At 34.9% G+C, this 22,434-nt stretch overlaps 1 protein-coding gene across 1 annotated transcript in view; it reads left to right on the plus strand.

Moving 5' to 3' along the window:
- Ascc3 (activating signal cointegrator 1 complex subunit 3) overlaps positions 1-22,434 on the plus strand; it is a 268,769-nt gene that overhangs the window by 29,594 nt on the left and 216,741 nt on the right. Inside the window, exons 5-6 of the mRNA XM_021173819.1 lie at positions 18,262-18,382; positions 21,966-22,173. Of these exons, the coding sequence (XP_021029478.1) occupies positions 18,262-18,382; positions 21,966-22,173 (329 nt within the window). The remainder of the gene's footprint in view (positions 1-18,261; positions 18,383-21,965; positions 22,174-22,434) is intronic.

Genomic DNA, 22,434 nt, shown 5'->3' on the forward strand with positions numbered 1-22,434 from the left:
CTGAAGACAGTGAGCGTGTATTCACATAAAAAAATTAATTAATTAATTAAAAAAGAAAAAAGAAAAGTTTTGATTGATTTCCATTTGAAACAATAAGTATTAAGAATCAAATTAATCTGAAATAATTGTCTAACTAGAATTTTTCCAAAATAATTTAACAATTTTATTTTTTGAAATTAATATATGATTACATTATTTTCCTTTTTGTTCTCTTCTCTCCAATATGTCTCACTTACCTACACTTTATGCTTTCTCACAAATTTATGACCTCTTTAATTATTTTTGTGCACACATACATGCCCAAACATGTAAATATTCAAACGCAAACTGCTCAGTTCAAGTATTATTTGTATGTATATTATTTCATTGGCTAACCATTTGGGGGAACATTCAGCATTCCTTAGTTGCATGTAGTTCTTTCTCTAGGATTGAGACCCCATAAGACTTTGCAACCCTTTCATAGTAGTATGTCATCCATGTTTAGAGTTCTTTTAGTCAGCCATGTTTTACCCAGACTTCCTGAGTGTAGCATCTCAGACATTTCTAGGAGACACAATCTCACAGCAAAGTCCTGTTTCTCTGGCTTTTATACTCTTCCTGCCCCTTCTTCCACAATGATCTGTGAGCCGTAGGCTCAGGAATTGTGTTATAGGTCTGTCAGTTGGGACTGTGAGCCTTTTATCACTTGTATTCTGAATTTTAATCAGTTGTGGTTTTCTGTAATGCTCTCCCACTGTTGCAAAGAGAAATCACTTTAATAAAGGGTGAGAACTGCAAGTATCTGTGGATATAAGGGTACATATTTAGAGGAACCTGTTTGCCAAAAGATTAGGGATATGATATACTATTTTAAAAAGAGAAGACACTTTGAAATCAGATATTTCCACCCTTCCACTCACTGTTTGTGAGACTGAATCTCTATGAAGCTTCGTTTTCTTGCTCTGTTTTTCAAAGGGATACTAATAGAATGATAAAGCATTGATATGATCTGTTCCGAGCTACGGTTCTCGCCAGCAAGAACACACTCGGACAACCGGAATCTTCTGCAGCAAAAGCTTTATTGCTTCTTCAAGAGGGAAGACCCAGACCCCGGAAAATGGCGTTGCTTATATAGCCCTCAGCCATGGCCTTTCAGCACCTGATGTGGCTTGTCAGCTCCTGATTCGTTGCTCGCCAATCACCCCATTACTACGCCCTGAGATGGGCCGTGACTAGGTGTGAGTTCACTCTTGCACCTGCGTACAAGGCTTGTTTACTAGTTAGGCACAGCGGAGGCCAGGACCATCTTATAATGGCGATTGCTCGCAGCACGGCTCTCCACAACGATCATTAACTGTTATCCCATGTGTAAAATGTTATAGCATATGGAAACCACTCAGATGGTAGATGTCATTATTAGGCCTGGTGGTGGTATTATTATTTTAATATTATTTTATTATTATTTTGTTAGAAACACTGAGTTTTAAAATCATATAAATGATACAGAGAAATTGTTTTAAAATTAATGTAGAGAATTAGTGTTAGCAGTTTTGATGTAAAGGATCATGTTTTACCTCTGTGGGCAGTCTTATAGTCCATAGGTATTTTCACTTGGCTTAATTTATATCAGATATGTTATATATTATGACTTCAATATTTTCAAATATTATACAGATTATTATACAGATAATACTGGTTTAAAATTTATGATACAAAAAAAAATGCTTTTACTGATTTTTTTAGCCTAGCATTGTGCCTGTAATGAAACTTAGAAGCATTGAACACAGGAACACAGTTCAGTTTTTGGTCTCTCTCTCTTTTTTCTTTCTTTCTTTCTTTTTTTTTTTTTTTTGAAGTCATCATTGAAGGGAGGATACCATCCAGTTTCAAAGAATGTTCGTTATCTGCTTCACCATTCACAGCCTCTCTTGTGCACCCAACCATTCACAGCCTCTTATGCTACTCTGTGTAGATACAATGTTAGTGGAGACAAAAGAATGAAGACAGACTAGCAACATAACTGAATGCTTGCTACTAGTACTGACAGCCTGAGTTCAATTTCAGGAATCCACATGTTAGAAGGAATTCATGCATATGAACATGTAATTGATGTGTACTTTTTTGATTTCTTTGTATGTTCTTGTAATTAATCCTCCCTCCTATGCATATCTAGTAAAGGTTTTTTGTATGTTTGTTTGTTTTTCTTTATATGAACTGTCTCATTACTCTCTATGATGATTTCCTTTGCTGGGTGGAGCTTTTTTTTTTTTTAGTGTCTCTATGTTATTTTCTTTTTAAATTTACTTAATCTTTGATAATTTTATACACACACACACACTTTGATCATATATTCTCCCCCATTACCCTCTTCTGTCTCCCCCTCCTTGGTGAAACTCCTTTATCTTCTCAACAAGTCTTCTACTTTCATGTCTTCTTTTGTGTGTGCTCCACTGCATTTTATTAGGGTTGCTTTCATGAAGAATGTGAATGATAGGCTACAAGGGCAATTTATCAGAGACTTTAATTACTGCAGATTATGACTACCACTTATTCAGAAACTATTAACTGTATAGCTACCCAAGATGGGGTTGGAACATTAATGAGCCTATTCTTGTCCTTAATGGAATGCTGATGGTCCAGTCTTATGCAGGTAACCACTACTGTTTTGAGTTTTTAGATGCAAAACCGAGGTCATATCTAGAACACAGTATTTCCTCCCATCATCTGATTCCTATGTTCTCTGCCCCCTTTTAGGTGATATTCCTTAAGCCCTGGAGGTGGTGTTATCGAAGTTCCAGAATAAACTTAGCATTCAACAGTTACTTATTCTCACTACCTAGAGCAGTTACGAGTTTTTGCATTTTTATTTTTTTTTATATTTTTTATTTTAAAAAATTGTATTTTATGAGTGTTATGCCTACTTTTGTGAATGTGTGCTAAGTGCATGCCCAGTGCCCATGGAGACCAAAGAGGGTATCAGATCCTCTGGAACCAGAGTTAGCAACCATGTGGATGCTTGGAACCTATTCTTGGGCTTTTGCAAGAGCAACAAGTTCTCTTAACTATGAGCTTTTAAATTTTTTTCTTGAAGTGGCAGAGTGTTTATTTTTGGTTTTGGGTATTGAATTCAGATATTTCCACTATTTACTTTTATTTCTCGCATAAGCCAGTGAAGAAGGCAGTTAAAAGGGTAATTGTATATAGCAAAGTTAATTTTCATTTATCTTTTTTATATAGTGGTCCTGGTGATTAAATCTAAGTCCTTTCACGTGATTAGTGAAGCTCTTTATCACTATGCTTTGTCTCTAGCCCTTACTTTCCTAAACAGGATTGCACTAGGTAGTATTGGCTGACTCTGAACTACTCATGATCATCTTGCTGCCTCCTCTGGAGTGCCGGGACTGCATGTCACATGCCTAGCCTTTAAATAGTCACGTTGTCTACTATTGTAGAAACTTATTGGAACTATATAGGCATATTTTTACATGTCACTTAATAATAGAAGAAGCTACTTTTGTACTGAAGACATTTTTTGTTCCTTAATGCATGCTTTTCTAGCTTTGAATATAGGCTAGTGACTAACTGACCCTTGACTGAGTAGTTTTTCTTTTCAGGCTATTGTCATTATAATTACAAAAGCTTTTAAAATTGTCTAACTTATTAGAATTAATTATTTTAAAAATTATTAAAACTGAAACTGCCCCCTATATTGAAGTTAGTATAAAGGATCAGCAGTAACAGTGAAGCTGTCATGTTTTAAATGACTACTGTGTATGAACTTCGATCAGGCTATCTCTCCTGACAAAGATAGAAACAAACTGTAAAAGTATCTTTTATTTGCCAGATATAATTGTCTCTGAGACTTACTGCTAAATAAGCTGTTTCTTTCTGAACTCTGGCTGGCTAGCTCAACTCAGCTCTTCAGGCTCACTCCAGACTGACTGATTCAAACTGGTTTCTCTTAGCTTCTCATTGAATTGCTTTGCTGCTTGGAAAAATCTTCCTCCAAACTCCATGAACTGAACTGCTCCAAACTGAATGTCTCTCATTTCACTGCTCTCTGAAGTCAGTTCTTTTGCCCATGCCATTCTTATAAGGGTTGGGCATATCCTATCTCTGACTCATTCTTTAAAATCTTCCTAATCACTTTGTTTCTCAATTAGAGGGCACTTTCAAACATGGAAGCTTCTTTCTACAGACTAACCTGGAGGACATGACTATATCCCAGCCACAGGTATTAAAGGTGTGTCATTCTATCGAGAGCACACAGACCTAGAAGGTTTTTGGATATGATCCCTTGTCAAGCCGCCATGTTGTTGGATGAAAATTTATGTAAAACAAACAACTAAAAAAATGGAGCCCCAATTCACAATTTAGGTTCAAGTCACAAAACAAGACAAGGTTAGCAATTCTGGGACTTTTCCCCCATTGTATACCTTCCATTGCTTTAGTATGCTATCTATTAGTAAACATACATATGTACATACGTACATACATTTATTTATTTGTGAATATGTATGTACATAGCTGTGTGTCTGCATCTGTGCTAGAAGAGGTTGTAGAGCACCCTACTTTTTAATATTCTATTTCTTTGAGGCAGCCTCTCTCCATGGACCTAGGGCTTCTGTTTCTTTGTTTGTTGTTTGAAGCCCATAAACCCCAGAGATCTGTCTTATGTTTTGTTTCCCATGGAGGTAGGAATACTATACTATACCAGGCTTGTTATATGGGCTTTGTTTGTAAGCTGAAGTATAGTCTGTGATTGCAGTCTTGTGCTCTTAACCAGTGAGCTGTCTCTTCAACTTCCATGATATTTTTAGGAGAAGAGCATGAGTTGAAGAGTTGAAGACCTTTTTAAAAACCTTAAAGCCAGGTAATCTTCATGGTAGGCAAATTACCAAGACTTTGTGAATATTTCAGAATATTTGTAATATTGTGAGCATTTGTGGTATTATATCATCTGGCACAATGCTTCCCAAAATGTTAGCACTGTAATGTTTGAACATAGTAGAGTTTTGACTGTATTCCTTACCAAATTATAAAATAAATTTATATCTGTGCCTTCAGATGAGTACTCAAGAGCTGGTTGAAATATTGAGAAATGTCAAGTGACATCTGAGAGTCTAGCATGGTCTGTGTCTGTTGGAGTATACATAGTAGTAGTAGTCCAACATTAAGTGCTATTTGCAGCACAATTAATGCCAGTGTAAATATTGGTGGAGTTACTGTGTGATTAGTTCCTAGGAAACAGTGAGTTTTGAATTTATTCACGGTTTTGGCTTGCGTTTGTACAGATGCCACTTTCTGTAGCATTTGTAACCTGACATTTGCTGTTAGCATTATGTATTGCAGCTATGCAGATGGTATTTCTTGACCCATAGTATGTTCATTTCCTAATCTATCTCTTTGGATTTTTCCTGATCCCAGGAAGTGAGAATTATTTGGTTAGATTATCTTCTGAGTGAAAACTATGATTTCTTTTCTTTATTTATTTGTATCACACATGATTCCAGTGTCTTTGAACTTTTTATGATAGTAATTAGCATGGTTTAATGTAGTAGTCTAAACTTTATGTTCTAAAACCCTATTTATATTCTCTAAGGTGCCAGGAATACACACTGATATTCTTTGATCTATAGTACTATTGTTATTTGTTTTATTCAAAATTAAAAGAAAAAATTAATGTTTTAATTTATTTTCTGCATGTTTGCCAAATAATACTAAATCTATTATATTAAACATTACTTCGTAAGAAATACTGTTGGTAGCTGGAGAGATTATTCAGTGGTAAGAGCACTTGAGATGTATTTTAGCATTAGGACCTGTGTTCAGATTCCTAGGGCCTACATAAGAGATGAGCACGGCCCCGGGGACCTGTAACCTGCTGCCAGAACATGGGCATGGGCAGAGGAATTACTTGGACTGGCTGCTTATCAGTCTAGCTCCAGGTTTAGTGAAAGACTATTTCAGAGGAGTAAAGGAGAAAGTGACAGATCAAGTGTTATGTGACAAGACTTTCTCTGGGAGACTCACCTACGTGCATACACGTCCAGTTTCCACAGATGGGGAGTCCACAGCAAGCCAAAATAAGGACACCGCCAAAGTCCAGTTTAGTGAACCAGTGAGTTTTATTGGCGTTACCTATAGGAATGTGGGTAATGGGTTACTATTTACAGGAGCAGAAATGACTCAAAGACAGTTGAATCACCGAAGCCCACCCCAGCACTGGTGACTGCTCACAAAGCTGGAAGCTTGGAGCACAATGTACAGTATATAGGCAGCTTAACAGGTTTGAGAGTATACTTTCCAAGTGACTCAGTTGGTCTAAATCTCTTCGAGGCAGTGCTGCAAGTCTGAGTTAGTTACCTTTGCAGTCTGACTTGTCTGAGAGTGTCCCTCAGTTGGCCTTAATTGATTATTCTGAGAGGGAGGGACCTATTGAATTTGGTCAGTTTCAGGAACTTTATGATGTTTTTGAGTTGTTTATCTTTTGTCTTAAAGATCTATGCAATATGGAATAAACATTTCAGTTGCAAGGAAACTACTACAGGACAGCAAGACATTGACATCCTCCCATGGCCTCCTTATATTGAATGCATATTTTTTCATATATCATTGCCACCACTACCACCACCATACACACCTGCACACGTACACTGTACTATGTATAGTATGAAGTATGGTATTGTGTTGTATTTTTGTAAGTCATGTCAGTCTGATTCTCACCAGATTCTCATATGTTCTTCTGAGTATAAGCTATTGTGAACTATTGCCTTATTAACATTGTAAACTTCTAATCCTTTTAGAGTAATAAGATAAATTGTATCTCTTCAGATGTAAATGTAGAAATATATATAGTGTTCAGTGTGATACTTTAAGTTTATTAATTTTTTTTTACTATGTGAGATGAATTCTTAAAGTTTTTAAAATAAAAGGCAACCTAACAAAGTTTATCAATCCAAAACCATTGTGTTGCCTGAAGTTTCAGTGTGTGTGTGTGTGTGTGTGTGTGTGTGTGTGTGTACGTGCACACACACATGAAAGTATGTCTGTATTTTAAAAGGAAAATGAACCAGAAAATTAAATCTGATAGAATGAAAGTTGTTCAGACTTACTTGGAAGAGCACATGGAATACCAGTTTGTAAGCAGGTAATCTTAAAATGTTGTAAGCATTTAGATAAGTATTAAAGACAGTAGACCGTTGTGTTCAGTTATCTGTGTTCACTCTTATGATTGTAAATATCTTTTGGGATAAAGTTAACCTATTTCCTTTCTACAAATCAGGAAACTGTTAATATATGTATTAAAATGTAAACTAAACTTTGAATCATATAGGTTTTACCTAGCTTAAATTTACTAATTGCCAAAGTTGGTTATCTATTACTATGATATGACGCTATGACCAAGGTAACTTAGAAAGTGTTTAATTTGGCTGTACAGTTCCTGGTTAAAGTCCATGGTAATGAGCAAGGACAAGGTGACAGAAACAACTGAGAGATCACATCTTGATACACCAGAAAGAAACAGATGGGGTGGGGGAAGCTTAACTGGGAATGGTGCCAGTCTTTTGAAACCCCAAAGCCCTCTTCCAATGACACACCTCCTTCAGAAGGCCACACCTCCTAATCATTTGTAAACAGTTTCACTAACTAGTGAGTATTCAATTATATGAGCCTATGGGAGCTATTCTCAGCCAAAGAACCACCCTGCCCATCTCATTATTTCTAGTATATGGCAATAAATCCTGCTCACATTTCAAGTTGTTTTAATTAAATTTGAAAAATGACTTTGGCTTTAGGTTTGCTAAATTGTTATGTTAGATTAAATACCTATAAATAGTGGCCATTAATTATTATGAAAATATAATTTATATAATTCTCTGCAGGCAGCAATAATTTACATTGCACTTTTCTTTGAGATAAACAAATACTGTCCTAATTTTCATGATCATTTTTATATTCATTGTGACTTTAATATAGTGTATGCCACAAACCAAATGAGGATTAATATATAAAATTATATATACCTATGTTTTTTATTCAGTATTTAATTCTACATGAACCATAGATTCAGAGTTTTTTTCAGAGTTGCTTGTGTTTTTAACATTTTCTTATTTTTTATTATTATTATTACTGTTTTGGGTTTTCTATTGTCGTGATAAAATCCCATGTCCAAAGCAACTTGAGGAATCCATTTATTTCAGCTTACAACTTTCAGATCTCAGTCCATCACTGAGAGTAGTCAGGGCAGGAACCAAGAGGCAGGAATTGAAGCAGAAGTCATGGAGGAGTGCTGCTTACTGGCCTGCTCAGCCTAGCTTCTTACACAACCCAGAACCTCCTACACAGAGATGGCATTGCTCTTTATGGTCTGGGCCTTCCCACAACAATTAGAAATTAAGAGGCTTGCCTATAGGCCATTATAAGAAAAGATTTTCTCAATTGTGGTTCTCTCTTCTCAGATAAATATAGCTTGTGTGAAGTTCACACATATACACACACAAAAGCAATCCAACAAACAAACAAAAAACAAAACAAAATCAGGGCAGTCACATTATATATCACATACGCAAATTGAAAATTGCTTATTACCTCAAAGAAAAACTTAAATAATTTTGGCTTGTATACTATGCTTACTGTAATTTTAACACATGCTATTTATTACTTTAATGTGTAGAACATTTTTAAGCTTTAAAATACATATCTGTATAATTAAAATAGAAGTTGATGAGTAGTTTTCTTTAATTTGTGAGAATCAGAATTCTTCTCTTTTTTTCTCAAGAAATTATTTATGCTGTCAAAAGTTGGTTTTAGATCCTTATATGTTGCTTAGTGTACTAGCCTCAGTAGAGAATTTATAATTTATCTACTTTTAAAATCTTACATTGGAACTTTATACAAGAAACTTGTGAAGCTTTCTTCTATTTTCAGAAAAGTTTCTGTAAGAAAGGTATTTTTTCCGAGAACATTTAATGCTACTGTGGCCTCTATAGTTATATCAGAGGTCAGAATTCCGTATCATTCCAGATTCTCCTGTACTTACTGGCTTATTCAGACATTCTGTTTCATTGTTAAATTCGGTTTGACAACTGTATGTTTCCATATAAATAGCTACTTGGTCCCAATATTTAATCCTTTTGCTACAAAATAATTCATTGCTGTTTCTATCTCTCTCAATAGCCTTTAGTCATTTTTTTCCAAATCTCTACTTTTCTTCTCATATTTTATTTAATGTATATGAGTACACTGTATCTGCCTTCAGACATACCAGAAGAGGGCATTGGATCCCATTACAGACGGTAGTGAGCCAGCATGAGGTTGCTGGGAATTGAACTCAGGACCTCTGTAAAAGCAGTCAGTGCTCTTAACCACTGACCCATCTCTCCAGCCCTCTTCTCATATTTTAAAAAAATGTTTATTTGATTTAAGAAATCAGCTTTTGGTAGTGTTGCTTTTTATTATGACTTTTTGATGTATGGTTTAGTTTTTATTAATAAATCATGCATTTATTTTAACTAATGAGGCCTCTGAGACTATTCCATTCTTTAGTTAAAAAAGTTGAAATAATCATGAAGGTCTTATTATATCCACTTTTTAGTTGTATTTGCTTTACAGTGGAAGTGAGCTTTGTACTTGTATATTTTATCTGTTGATGTCTGGCTTGGTGATGGCATGTCTACAGTTACCACTTCTTAAAGCAGGGAAATTGCTAATTTGATCCTAGCCTGGGCTACAAGTTTAAATAAATTGTGTCTCAAGATCAACTAAATAAATGATTAAATAAGTTGTACAAAGACTATGCCTCCTAGTATAGATGAGGCCCTGGTTTCAGTTAAAAAACCAAAACTGTTTGCAAGTACTCATTCCTGTATCTTTCATAATTGATTATAATAATTGTTACAGGTTTCAAATATACTGAAATATAAGTGACATGAATATTTATTTTATATGAAATTGTATCAATGAAACAATAAATACTTGTGAAGAATTAGGGAAAGAGTAGAAATGGATGAGTATGAGTTATATATTTAAGGAGATAAAGTTATGTGTATGATAATGGTGAATCACATGCTGTGGTAGTTATTTGTTGTTCGACTCATAAGGTATATCACACAGAGTGAATCATAACCTAAACCACTGACTGTTATAAACAGATTGAGTAGGGTACAGTCAGACTGTGTAGTTTAAACATATTTGATGAGTGTTACAGTACTTCGCCATAGTCTAAAAATATCTTACATGTCAATGCTTTTTACATTAATGAAAATATTTTTTTTGAATTCGCTGTCTAACGTGGTATCTATTAGTCACACATGACAAGAGGGTTAAGGATTTTTCCTTAAAATTATATTTAATAGCTAACAGATTCATGAGATGATAGTCCTAAGTTTTGCAAATAAGATTGAAAAATTCCTATTGATTAACACAATTTATGAAATTAAGAGTTGACTAAAAATTACATATTAGGGGCATCATCCTGAGTGAGGTAACCCAATCACAAAAGAACTCACATGATATGTACTCACTGATAAGTGGGTATTAGCCCAGAAACTTAGAATACCCAAGATAGAAGATACAATTTGCTAAACACATGAAACTCAAGAAGAACGAAGACCAAAGTGTGGACACTTTGCCCCTTCTTAGAATTGGGAACAAAACACCTATGGAAGGAGTTACAGAGACAAAGTTTGGAGCTGAGACAAAAGGATGCATCATCTAGAGACTGCCATACCTGGGGATCCATCCCATAATCAGCCTCCAGACGCTGACACCATTGCATACACTAGCAAGATTTTGCTGAAAGAACCCTTATATAGCTGTCTCTTGTGAGGCTATGCTGGGGCCTAGCAAACACAGAAGTGGATGCTCACAGTCATCTATTGGATGGATCACAGGGCCCCCAATGAAGGAGCTAGAGAAAATACCCAAAGGAGCTAAAGGGGTCTGCAACCCTATAGGTGGAACAACAATATGAACTAACCAGTACCCCCTGAGCTCGTGTCTCTAGCTGCATATGTATCAGAAGATGGCCTAGTAGGCCATCAGTGGAAAGAGAGGCCCATTGGTCATGCAAACTTTATCTGCCTCAGTACAGGGGAATGCCAGGGCCAAGAAGTGGGAGTGGGTGGGTAGGGGAGTCGGGGGGGCGGGGGGGAAGGGTATGGGGAACTTTTGGGATAGCATTGGAAATGTAAATGAGGAAAATAACTAATTAAAGTAAAATTTTAAAAATTACATATTATAATTTTAAAAGGTTATCCTAAATATTGATTTATCTTCACACAGTGGGCAAATACTTTTGCTTTTTGTTTGTTTTAGAAGTAGGGCTTCACTTGATATAGTCTAGCTCCTCATGCATATATTATGGTCAAACATGTTTCCTTTGGAAAAACTCTTGAAGCAAAAATGAATGGTATCATATATTTTTCCCTATAAGTTGTTATGTTTTCCTTTATTTCCTTAAAAACTAATAGTCAATTATTAGGTAATTTTTAAACGGTTCTTTGTACTTTGAGCCTACATATGTAAGGTACAGATGAAACGAATGACTTTCTATGTTTAAGCTTTAGTTCTATTCTCAAGCTATTTTACATGCATATGCAAATTTTCTCAAGTCTGAAGCAACTAAAATCAATCCATTTCTGATTGCAAACATTTTGGATTGGGGATATTCAGCAGCAATAGATCTTATCCTGAAAGTGATTTTAGTAGCGGAGCTTAGTTTTTCTTTTCATTCTTCATTCTATACAAAATCTGCACCTCTATTCTTTCTCTCCCCACATGTGACCTATCTCCCATTCCTCTCACTCTCCCTTCTTTCACTGAGGTTCCTCCTTCCCTCTCTCTGCCTCCCATGACTATTTTTTCCCTCTTGTAAGTGGTATTCAAGCATCCTCACCTGGGCCTTTCATCTTGTTTACCTTTTTTGGATCAGATTGATTTATAGAAAGACTTGCTGTTTCAAACAAAGCAAAGCAAAACAACAATAGTAGCAAACTGCCAAGGGAAGCATATTAGCTTATCTATTATCTAATCCTGTAGGCTCACACTTTTATTGCATTCTTCGGTGTTGTATAAATTTCTTTGATACAGATTTCTTTGTCTGTACAAATAGCTAACCTCTCCCTCTTTCCTATTTATTTTTGTGGCCTCAGGTCCTTGTATTAGAACAGTGAACAATGGCCCAGGCAGCTATACCTTTGCAAATAGTCACCGTCAGTGCCAAGTTAGTTTGTAGTGCAGACATTTGTGTGAGGAAGTGTTCCCACCTGCTCCTGGAGTGGATAGATGTGGCAAGTGGTACAGAAAACATAAGTTTGGATTGCTGTTAAATCTCATAGCCTCTTATCCCAGAACTCAGCTAAGATTCTATGTCTGGAAGTTACATAAACTATGCATTCACAGCCGAATAGTTTTTTAATTTGCTTCTTTTGTCAATCATGGGATCTTAAAGAGTGTTATTAAGAAGAATAGAGTGTTATTAAGAATGTCTTGGACATTAATTATTCCACGTTTTTTCATTAGAAATTAGCTTCTAGGTATGCACAGTTCCTCATCATATTCCTCCTCTCCCATCTCCAAGAGGATGTCTCCCCCACCCTACCCCACTAGACCTCCCCACTCCCTGGGGTGTCAGGTCTCTCCAGGGTTAGGTGTGTCTTCTCTTACTGAGGCCAGACTAGGCAGTACTCTGCTCTATATGTGTTGAGAGCCTCATATCACGTAGTGTATGCTACCTGGTTGGTGGCTCAGTGTCTGAGAGATTTCAGGGTATAGGATAGTTGCGACTGCTGGTCTTCTACTTTGAACTCATTGGCACAGGGCGGGGGGATGGGGAGGATTTCCTAAACAGAACTCCAGTGGCTCACACTCTAAGATCCAGAATTGATAAATGGGAGCTCATGAAACTGAAAAGCTTCTGTACGGCAAAGGACATAGTCAGTAGGACAAGTTGGTAACCTACAGATTGGGAAAAAAAAAAACTTCACTAATCCCACATCTGATAGAGGACTAATGTCCAAAATATATAAAGAACTCAAGAAGTTAACCTTCAATAGAACTAAACAAAGAATTCAGAGCAAAGGAATCTCGAATGGCTGAGAACCACTTAAAGAAATGTTCAAAGTCCTCAGTGATCAGGAAATGCAAATCAAAATGTCCCTGAGATTCCACCTTACACCAGTCAGAATGGCTAAGATTAAAAACTCAGGTAACAGTAGATGCTGGAAAGGATGCTGATGGGATTGCAAGATAGTGGTTTTCTACTAGAATTTGCCATTTGTGAACAAGAAACACAGTTTGTATTAAGTAGCTGAGTGATTAAGGATATGAATATGCAAGGTTAGCTCTGGCAGGATTATTTTCTTATAGAAGAAATGACCTCATTTTAAAAATTCACAGAATCTTAAGACTAGTCCATACCATCCATCCATCCATCTTTCCATCCATCCATCCATCCATCCATCCATCCATCCATCCATCTATCCATCCATCCATCCATCTATATAGTGTTTCCTGTTATAGTTTGTGTGTGTGTTTCATGGGGGATAATGATGTAGAAATATATTTTAAAGTTATACCTTCCCTTCATCCCTTCCTACTTTTCTTATCCCATCCTTTTTTCTGTAGAAAGTTCTTTAATTCTACCCTTGATTGTGTGTCTAGCTAACAACAATACAAAATACTCATGTAAAATGTTTTTTTAGAAAAGTTGGAATTAATGTAGAGGTGGTGTAGGGTAGAAATGAGTAAAACAGAAAACTATATTAGACTGGTTCACACTGTATACATGTGTTGAAATACAGTGATCCCCATTAACTTGTACAAAGAATACAAAGAATAGTAGGAAAACTTCTCATACAGGGAATTTTTTCAATCGTATCTTAAGTCTTTTTTTTGTTTGTTTGTTTGTTTGTTTTTTTGTTTTTTGAGACAAGGTTTCTCACATAGCCCCGGCTGTCCAGGAACTCAATCTGTAGACCAGGCTGGCCTCGAACTCAGAAATCTGCCTGCCTCTGCCTCCCAAATGCTGGGATTAAAGGTGCGCGCCACCACTTCCTGGCCATATCTTAAGTCTTAAGCAATATTTAGATTAATCTTGTTATTTCAAGCAGTTGTGGCTCATGGGCATCTTTTTTTATAGGTTTATTGATGTAATTTTGCATATATTTAACGTGTACAAATTTTAAGTTCTTATATATGCGCAAATACATGCAATTATAGCATTTTTCTACTCAATTCATTTTATGAAATCATAGGCTTTTGTTCATTTTTTTTTTTTGCCATCCAATCTTTAATCCACTAATGTGTTTTCCTCAAGACTATATCCTATTGGGTGTCATCATGCTTAATATGCAGTCATGAGTATTTCATAGAGAAACTTTAATGCTTTATGTTTTTACTTTCTTTTACTATTCCTGAGCTATGATTTATTTATGTTGTACAGAAGCTTCTTGTTGCATATGTATTTGAAAATACTCTTTTGTTCTATACATTGTCCTTTTACTTTCTTGAGTGTGTTCTTGGAAGTATGAACTTGTCTATTTTTCGTTGTCTTTTATTGATAATATTTTTGAGGTAGTATTTAAGCATCCTTTTCATGAAGATTTACTGCTATGTCTTCTCGTAAGAGTTTTATAGTTTTAGATTTTAAGTCTGTTAGACCATTGATTCACATTGAGTTAAGTTTTGTTTGTGGTTTCAGATAGTCTTCCTCTTTGTTCTTTCTTTTCTCTTTCTCTTCCTCTCTCTTCCTCTTCCCTCGTTGCTCTGGTTATTCCATTGTTGCTTATTGAAAGACTTCCCCTTGCGTTGACACTAGCCAGAAATACATCCTCTACAGACACATGAAGGGTTTTTATTGTTGTTGTTTTCTCTTGTTTGTTATGTTTATCTGTATGCCAATATGGCATGGTTTTGGTTTTGATTACATTGTTGTGAGTGTGGTTTTAGGGACCTCTGAATCCTAAACTGTCCTTCCCTCCATCCTCACAAGATTCTTTTTACTATTCTGGGTTTCTCCCAATACTGTATGGATTTGAAAGTTAGCTTGCTGCTTTTTGCAAAGAAGTCACCAGGGATTCTGAGTGAGATTGCACTCAATCTTAGAGTAATATGGGTTTTATTAAAAAAAAAACAAACTCAATATTATGTATTCTAGTTCATAGATACTGATTTTTATTTAGGATTTTAGTTTCTTTCAGTTGTATTTTGTAGTTACAGTGGAAATGTCTTACTCTTCCTTTAAAAAAATAGTCCTCAGTAATTTTTGATGACATTATAGAAGGGATTATTTTCTTAGTTTCATTTTTAGATTTTTCATTATTAGTACAGGATACATTTGATTTTTATATATTTATATCATCTTGTGCATTCTTGGAGAAAATATTAGTTCCAGTAGTATTTTCTGTATGCAAGATCATGCCATCTGTGAATAAATAGTTTTATTTCTTCTCTTTCTATCTAGATGCCCTATATATCTTTTTCTTGCCTAAATGCCCTGGCTAGAACCTCCACGCAGTGTTGAATAGAAGTGGTGAGTTGAGACTTTGTGTTATTTCTGATCTTCATGGCTAAGCATTTGATCTTTTATGAAACAATACCATAATTAGCTGTGAGTTTTCATTGTTGTCTTTTATGAAGATATAGAATTCCCTTCAAGTATACTTATTTTTTTCCCATGAAAAAATAAAATTGTCTTTTTCTCATTTGTTAAACTAACAGTGCAAATTTTTTAAATTTATTGATAGGTATTCCTATTGGTCAGTTTTCCCACCTATTGGGTCCGCTTTGTATTTGTTGCATTGATTTCACTTTATCATAATGTCTGCCCTCTGTGTTTCTGTCTATCCATTTATCTAATCTGAGTTAAGACACTCGATTATGTTACTGGGTTTAGTTTGCTAGTACTTCATGGATACTCTTTATCTCCATATTCTAAAGTCATTGATCTATAGTTTTCTTGTTATGCATTTGATTTGGGTATCACTAGTATTGGCTCTGAGAAAAATCAGCTGAGAAAGTTTTTGCATGTTTTCAATTTGTGCAGTGTTAAGAATTGGTATTAACCTTTTATAAAGATTCAGTAGAAGCCATCAGTAGAATTTAATTTCTCCGTAAATTGGTTGGCTGACGACAAATTCTGAACCTTGTCTTTGTGGGGCCTGGTTTTGGTCACTAATCATCCTTTCTCTTGCTGGAAGTCTATACAGATGCTCTGTAAGTTCTGGAGTTAGTTTTTCAATATTGTATCTTTGTAATGCAGAATTCATTCTAGTCTTTTTCCTCCTTTGTTAATCCTGCTAAAGTTTTAAAGTCTTCAGGTTTTCTTGATTCTCTCTATTGTTTTTCTGTGCTATAGTTCATTTATTTGTGCACAGGGCTTACTATTTTCTTTTATGTCTGCTTTTCCTTTTTTCTGGTACCTTAAGGTTGAAAATGAAGTGGATCTGAAAATGAAGTGGATCAGAATGCTTTTTCAAAGGGAATGTATGGTCATAGGTTTCCTTTTAAGCACTGTTTTAACTACACTTCATAAAATTTGCTCTTAATTTACTCATGATATTTTTCATGCTTGCATACTTGATCATATCCACTTCCAGCTGTCTCTTACTTATTCATATTGGCACCGTAATGTATACGTATTGTACTGAATTTTGGATCAATTGGTTACTACTCTTGGTTATTAAATTAGCACATATCTAAGAATTTTTTAAATTGTCTTAAGGGTTTTTTAGTTTCATTTCATTGTTTACTGATCATACTTTGGATTACTTCTCTTTGGAATGTATTAATAAGGCTTATCTTGAAGCCTGTAATATGACCTGGTGAAGATATTCGCTACTAACGCTAATCCCTTATATGGTAGTTACTGTTGCAAACACTTGAATCAGTTGTTCGGGAATAACTTGTGGGTGTTTGATTCCATGTTTGATAGTGAAGGCACTCTCAGGAGCAGACTAGTATGGTTTGAGTACACATTGTGTCCCCAGAAGTTCACGTGGGAAAGGTTGGCTCACCAGAGTAATGGTGTTGTGGAGTAAGACTATGGGAGTCTTGAGGAATTAAGTTCACTTGAAGGAGAATGGGAGCCAGATCCATGTCTCTCTGACTGTATCAGTTGCTTCTTACTCTGGATTATTGTGACAATGGTCTTGTCCTTTTATGATGTGCTACTCACATTGGAAGTCATAGTGCTGCCAGAACTTCAAGACAAAGCAAACTCCTTTCCTTCTTAAGTTGGTAGCCCTAGCTATCGTGTTGAGTATGTGTTATCTAGTAACGTACAGGCTTCTGCATTGCCTTGTACCTGAAATTTGAATAAATATTTTTGTTAGGTAGGGAAACAGAATAAATGACTTCCAATGCATAAAAGAACTCTTGAAATTGAAAGTAAGAAAAGCTGAGAAAAAAGACAGACTTGATATCAGGGATATCTCAAAAGCTATGGATAGTTTACAGTTACTTAGTACTCAGATGAAAGACCAGTGGCTTTGGAAAGAAAAACATCGGTGGCCTAGATTCATGCAAGATGTCATGTCTTAGAAACTGTTTTCTGGTGAGAGGACATTAGGAAGTTTAAGGTTTCAACATTTTGTTCAAATGCAAATTAATAGGTGTTATTGAAAACATATCTTACAAAATAAAGCATTCTAATCCTTTCGTAGTATACTGGTTATGATTATAGAACAGTCTTTACAGTATTTGTGAATAGCTTTTAAGATAAGTATCTAATATTCTTTACGGTACTTGTGAATAACTTTTACTATGATAAGTACTTAATATTCTTAATATATACTAAATGCTTCATATTTATGATTTCTGAAAGTGATCTTTTATTTCCTTAGTCCATTTCAAATAAAACTATACTATTTTCTATATATTCTGAGAGAGATTCAGACATCCTCCTTGTTGTTTGGTCTTTTTGGGTCTGTTGATTATAGCATGATTATTCTGTAGTTTATAGCTAATATCCACTTACAAGTGAGTATATACCATGCATATCCTTTTGGGTCGGGTTACTTCACTCTGGATGATATTTTCTAGTTTCATCCATTTGCCTGTGAAATTCATGATATTTTTGGTTTTAATCAGTGAGTAGTATTCCACTGTGTAGATTTATCACATTTTCTGTATCCATTCTTCAGACGTGGGTTGTATCTAGAATTTCTTTTACAGGTTGATTCTTAAATCTTATTTATTATGTATGATTAGTTTGACTTCATTGTTTTGTGACATAGGATTTTAATGTGTAAAAGCTTATTTTGTTATTTTCTTTTAAAGCTATTTGAATTGCTGGGACCTGAAGGACTTGATCTGATTGAGAAGCTACTGCAGAACAGAATTACCATTGTAGATCGGTTCCTTAATTCCTCGAGTGATCATAAGTTTCAAGTTCTCCAAGGTAAGAGTCTGGTAGTAATTGTAATCTCAGAGAAAAATCTGTGGGCACAGGGCCAGGACTAATTGGACTTGATTAGTTATCTGAAAAACCTGAAGTTTGGAGGCAGGAATGTTTGGGAGACTATGGGGGAAGTTGGAGGAGAGAATTGAGGAATAAATACAATCATGTTTCTTTATACCTCTATAAAATTCAAGAGTGAGTTACATGTTTTAAAACAAAGATTTGTTGGTTAAAAAAATTATAAGTAATTGTGCTCTTTGGCTTGTAATATTACTGATGCCATTATATATAAAACTGAGATATAGAAGTTCATGAAACAAATACGTGACACAACTGTACACCAAATGTAACACCCTGTAAACTGTGTGTACAGGTAAAACCTGCTCTATAACTGTCACATTAAAGAAACACCTGGAATACCATGTGTTATATGTATTTCAACCCCACCACCACCATCACCAAATTATGGAGAGTTGGATAAGAAACAAAATAATAAAAGCTACCTGAGATATGGCATAGGTTGCTCAGGTTTCAAATAGTAAAATGAAAATGAAATTTCTTGACACTTTTAGTCAGATCTACCTTGTCAGCTTTACTAATAGGGTTTTTAAAATCTCATGAGCATATGGAATTACATACCTTTAATTATAGAGCATATGGAATTAACACCCCTATCTATGTTGAGTTCTCTATGCTTACCTTTCCTTCATGCCTTTTTTCCCCCTGGTGATGGCTCCTAAAGAGCATGACAAAAGCTGCCATGACCTGAATTACTTCTCAGGTTCCTCCAACCCTCATAAATGCTCTTAGAAGGCTGGAGTTGCAGGATGACTGTTTGAACCTTGGTCTTCTCTGGCAAGTTCTTCTCTGACACTCATATGCTTCTCTCTCCCAGTCCACATTGAGGAGCTAACAATATTTAGGCAGACCTTTGTTAAGGTGGATTTTGTTGTTTGCTTAAGCAGTAGTATCACAGCAGCGGCAACAAAAACTGTTGCCTGAAGTCTTTTCCTGCAGCTCATCTGTGAGTTCCCTTACTACAGCTATGAAACCTCAGCCCATCATCAGGTTGGCATAACAGTCTCGGGGTTAGGAAAACTGATTCTAGGCTTAGTTAGATTTGAATTCTCCTATGCACGAAAAACTGGCTGAAGACATAAATGTGAAATATAACTATGAACATTCACTTTAAAGTTGATTCAACTTCCTAGAGTGAATCAGTATATATTTAGGTGATATTGAAGATAATAAACTTAATTTAAATCTCAGAATTTAAATTATTATGAGTTTCACATCAAAACCAACATTTCACAAATGTACTTCTTAGACATTATATGGTGTAATATTTTAAGCAGTAAATAGTTTCTCGGTACCCATAACCAAATAATAGCTAGTTTAGAATTTAGAGGTGGGATTTTTATTGCTATAAGAGAATTACATTTAAATTTGTAGGTGTTTGATATAAAGCCGAACTCACAGTTTTGAAAATTTATTGTTGCCTTTAATATTTCTTCTAGAAGACAGATGGTTGGTATCCATAGTAAAAGAAAAATTCTACAGAATTCTGCCTCAGTGTAGTCTCATTTGAAAAAAATTGTTTCTACTGTATTAATAATTGGATGAATTATCACTCTGAAATTTAGTTTTTTTGCACTAAACTCAGTTCAGGCTTTATAAAGAGCTCCAGAAGTTTTAACTGCAGATTGTTTTTTTAAAACTGCCACTGCTTCTAAAAGAAAGTGACTTTATCAGCAGAAATTTCTCTGTATCTTAAAGGAAATTAAGGAGCCACTGCTGTAATTTAAGAACACTAAGGTGGTGTTCACATTCTCCATGCTGGCCGAATTGGAGGCAGCTTCTTCACTGTGCAGCCTCAGTGCATAAATAGTGGATCTAACCATTTTGTCGTGTAGTGAATAAATGCCTACTAAAAATAAACCAGGGAGACAGTGTGTTTATATTGTTAAACTTGTAAACCATGTTTCATTGATAACGTTTCAGTTCTCTCAGAAGGTTGATAGCTTCAATTTTGGAAATGTGTATTTTGAATGCACAGAAGTAAGTTAACCAACTACCATAGTGTTTGGAATTAAAGAATATACCTTTCAATAAAATTATTGAAATGTTAAAAGAAAAGATTGTTAGAAACTTGGACATTTGGAATTTAGCACTTTGGCCTTTTTATGGGGCTCTGAGCTCTTCAGATAGAGAGCATCTCGTTCTACTCTGTCCTGCTCCACAGGGATTCCATCTGCATAGTGGTGTGCAAGGCATACTGGGGGAAAACAGCAGGGATTAAGAACTTTTAAACCCTGGTTGCTTGTAAACTATTTTTACCATAAATGTAAAACTATAAATGGAATAAGTTCATGGTCCAGTCTTGCACTTTTGTAAATTCTGAAAAATTTGTGGTTTTTTTGGTTAGTATTCCAAATGTTACTACTGATATATATTAGTTTTTAAAAGCCATAAGGTGTCAACATAAAGATGAGTTAGTACTCCCATTTATGCTAATTTGTATTCTCACTTTCCACAGTATAGTCTATAATGATAACATAGAAGCATTGTCCTTCTTAATCAACATTAAATATTATTTCATTTTTCAGTGCAGGAAAAATGAAATAGGGCCTCACACATGCTCAGCAAGAATTCTACCATGGAACTATATTCCCAGCCTGCAAAGACTAAATTTAAATTGTTAAAAAGTATATTTGAAGCACCAGTCTGATCTGAAATGTTTTTTAGTCTTCTCAAATGGATTTTATTTTTATTCTATATTGCATTGTTGTTAGTGTGGCTACTATTTTATGATTAACTATATTGGTGAAAATTTTGTATATTTAAACTAAAAGCTTTTAACAAACTTTTAACTTCTATATTTTAAAGATTTTTGTTTTATATTAACTGAGACTATTTCTCTTAAATTTTTTTAATGTTTTGGACCAGGGAATGTCTTAGTGGTAAATGTGTTTGCCAACAAATTTGACAACTTGAGTTGATTATTTGGTTCACATGATTGAAGGAAAGAACTTACTTTGACAAGTTTTCTTTTGACCATCATGTCACATCTAAACACAGAAACACACATCCTGTTTCTGTAAGACAGGGCTATTGCTTTGACCATTCTCTGTGGAGATATCCTGAGTTATGAAAAGTAGTAAATGTATAACAATCTAGTATAGCAAGGCTGATTATTTAGGGCAAAGTTGTATTTAATTTATAACAGATTGTTACTTTAACACACAATAGTAAGTAACAACTAAAATTTATAATTAAATATTTGAAATATGAGCAAATTATTTCAAAACTGAAATTTAAATTTTGCATTCCTGCTGTTGTCAAAAATTATATGATCCTAGCATCATTGTAGTATTGAATTTTTAGAAGAAAAATTTGCTTACTTTTCTTTATGCATTATTATGTAGTGATCATTAAAATATATAATCGAGTAAACCAGCTATAAAAAGTGATTTGTTAGCAAATTGGTTTATGTTATTTTTTTATAGTACTGCAAAATATCTTTCATAAAGGTTAAGTCATATCTGAAATTTATAATCCATTATATATTTTAATTACTTCACAGATAGTTGTAAAAAGATTTTAGGAGAGAATTCAAAGCCTAATTATGGATGTCAAGTCACTATTCAATCTGAACAAGAAAAACAGTTAATGAAACAATATCGACGTGAAGAAAAGAGAATTGCCAGGCGAGAAAAAAAGGCTGGAGAAGATGGGGAAGTTTCTGGAGAAGGAGTTTTGCCCTTTGATCCTAAGGAACTCCGGATACAGAGGTAGTGAACAGCAGATGGTGGAAACGTGCAAGTTATAGTTTTACTCTCAGTGTTCTTCAGAATTCTAGTAATTCGGTGATTCTCTATAAACCTGTTTTTCTCTGATGAATAAAACAATCACTCTTTAAATAGGATAAGTCTTGGTTGTATTCACTCAAGTGAGTCATTTACTTACAGAGGTGACTAGTCTTAAGTTGTTTTTGGTATACTTTTCAGTTAAGTTACATTAAGACTACATGGATATGTTTTTTTTTTTTTTTT

Source organism: Mus caroli, chromosome 10 (genome assembly GCF_900094665.2).
Source record: "Mus caroli chromosome 10, CAROLI_EIJ_v1.1, whole genome shotgun sequence".
In the NCBI taxonomy this organism is placed as follows: domain Eukaryota; kingdom Metazoa; phylum Chordata; class Mammalia; order Rodentia; family Muridae; genus Mus; species Mus caroli.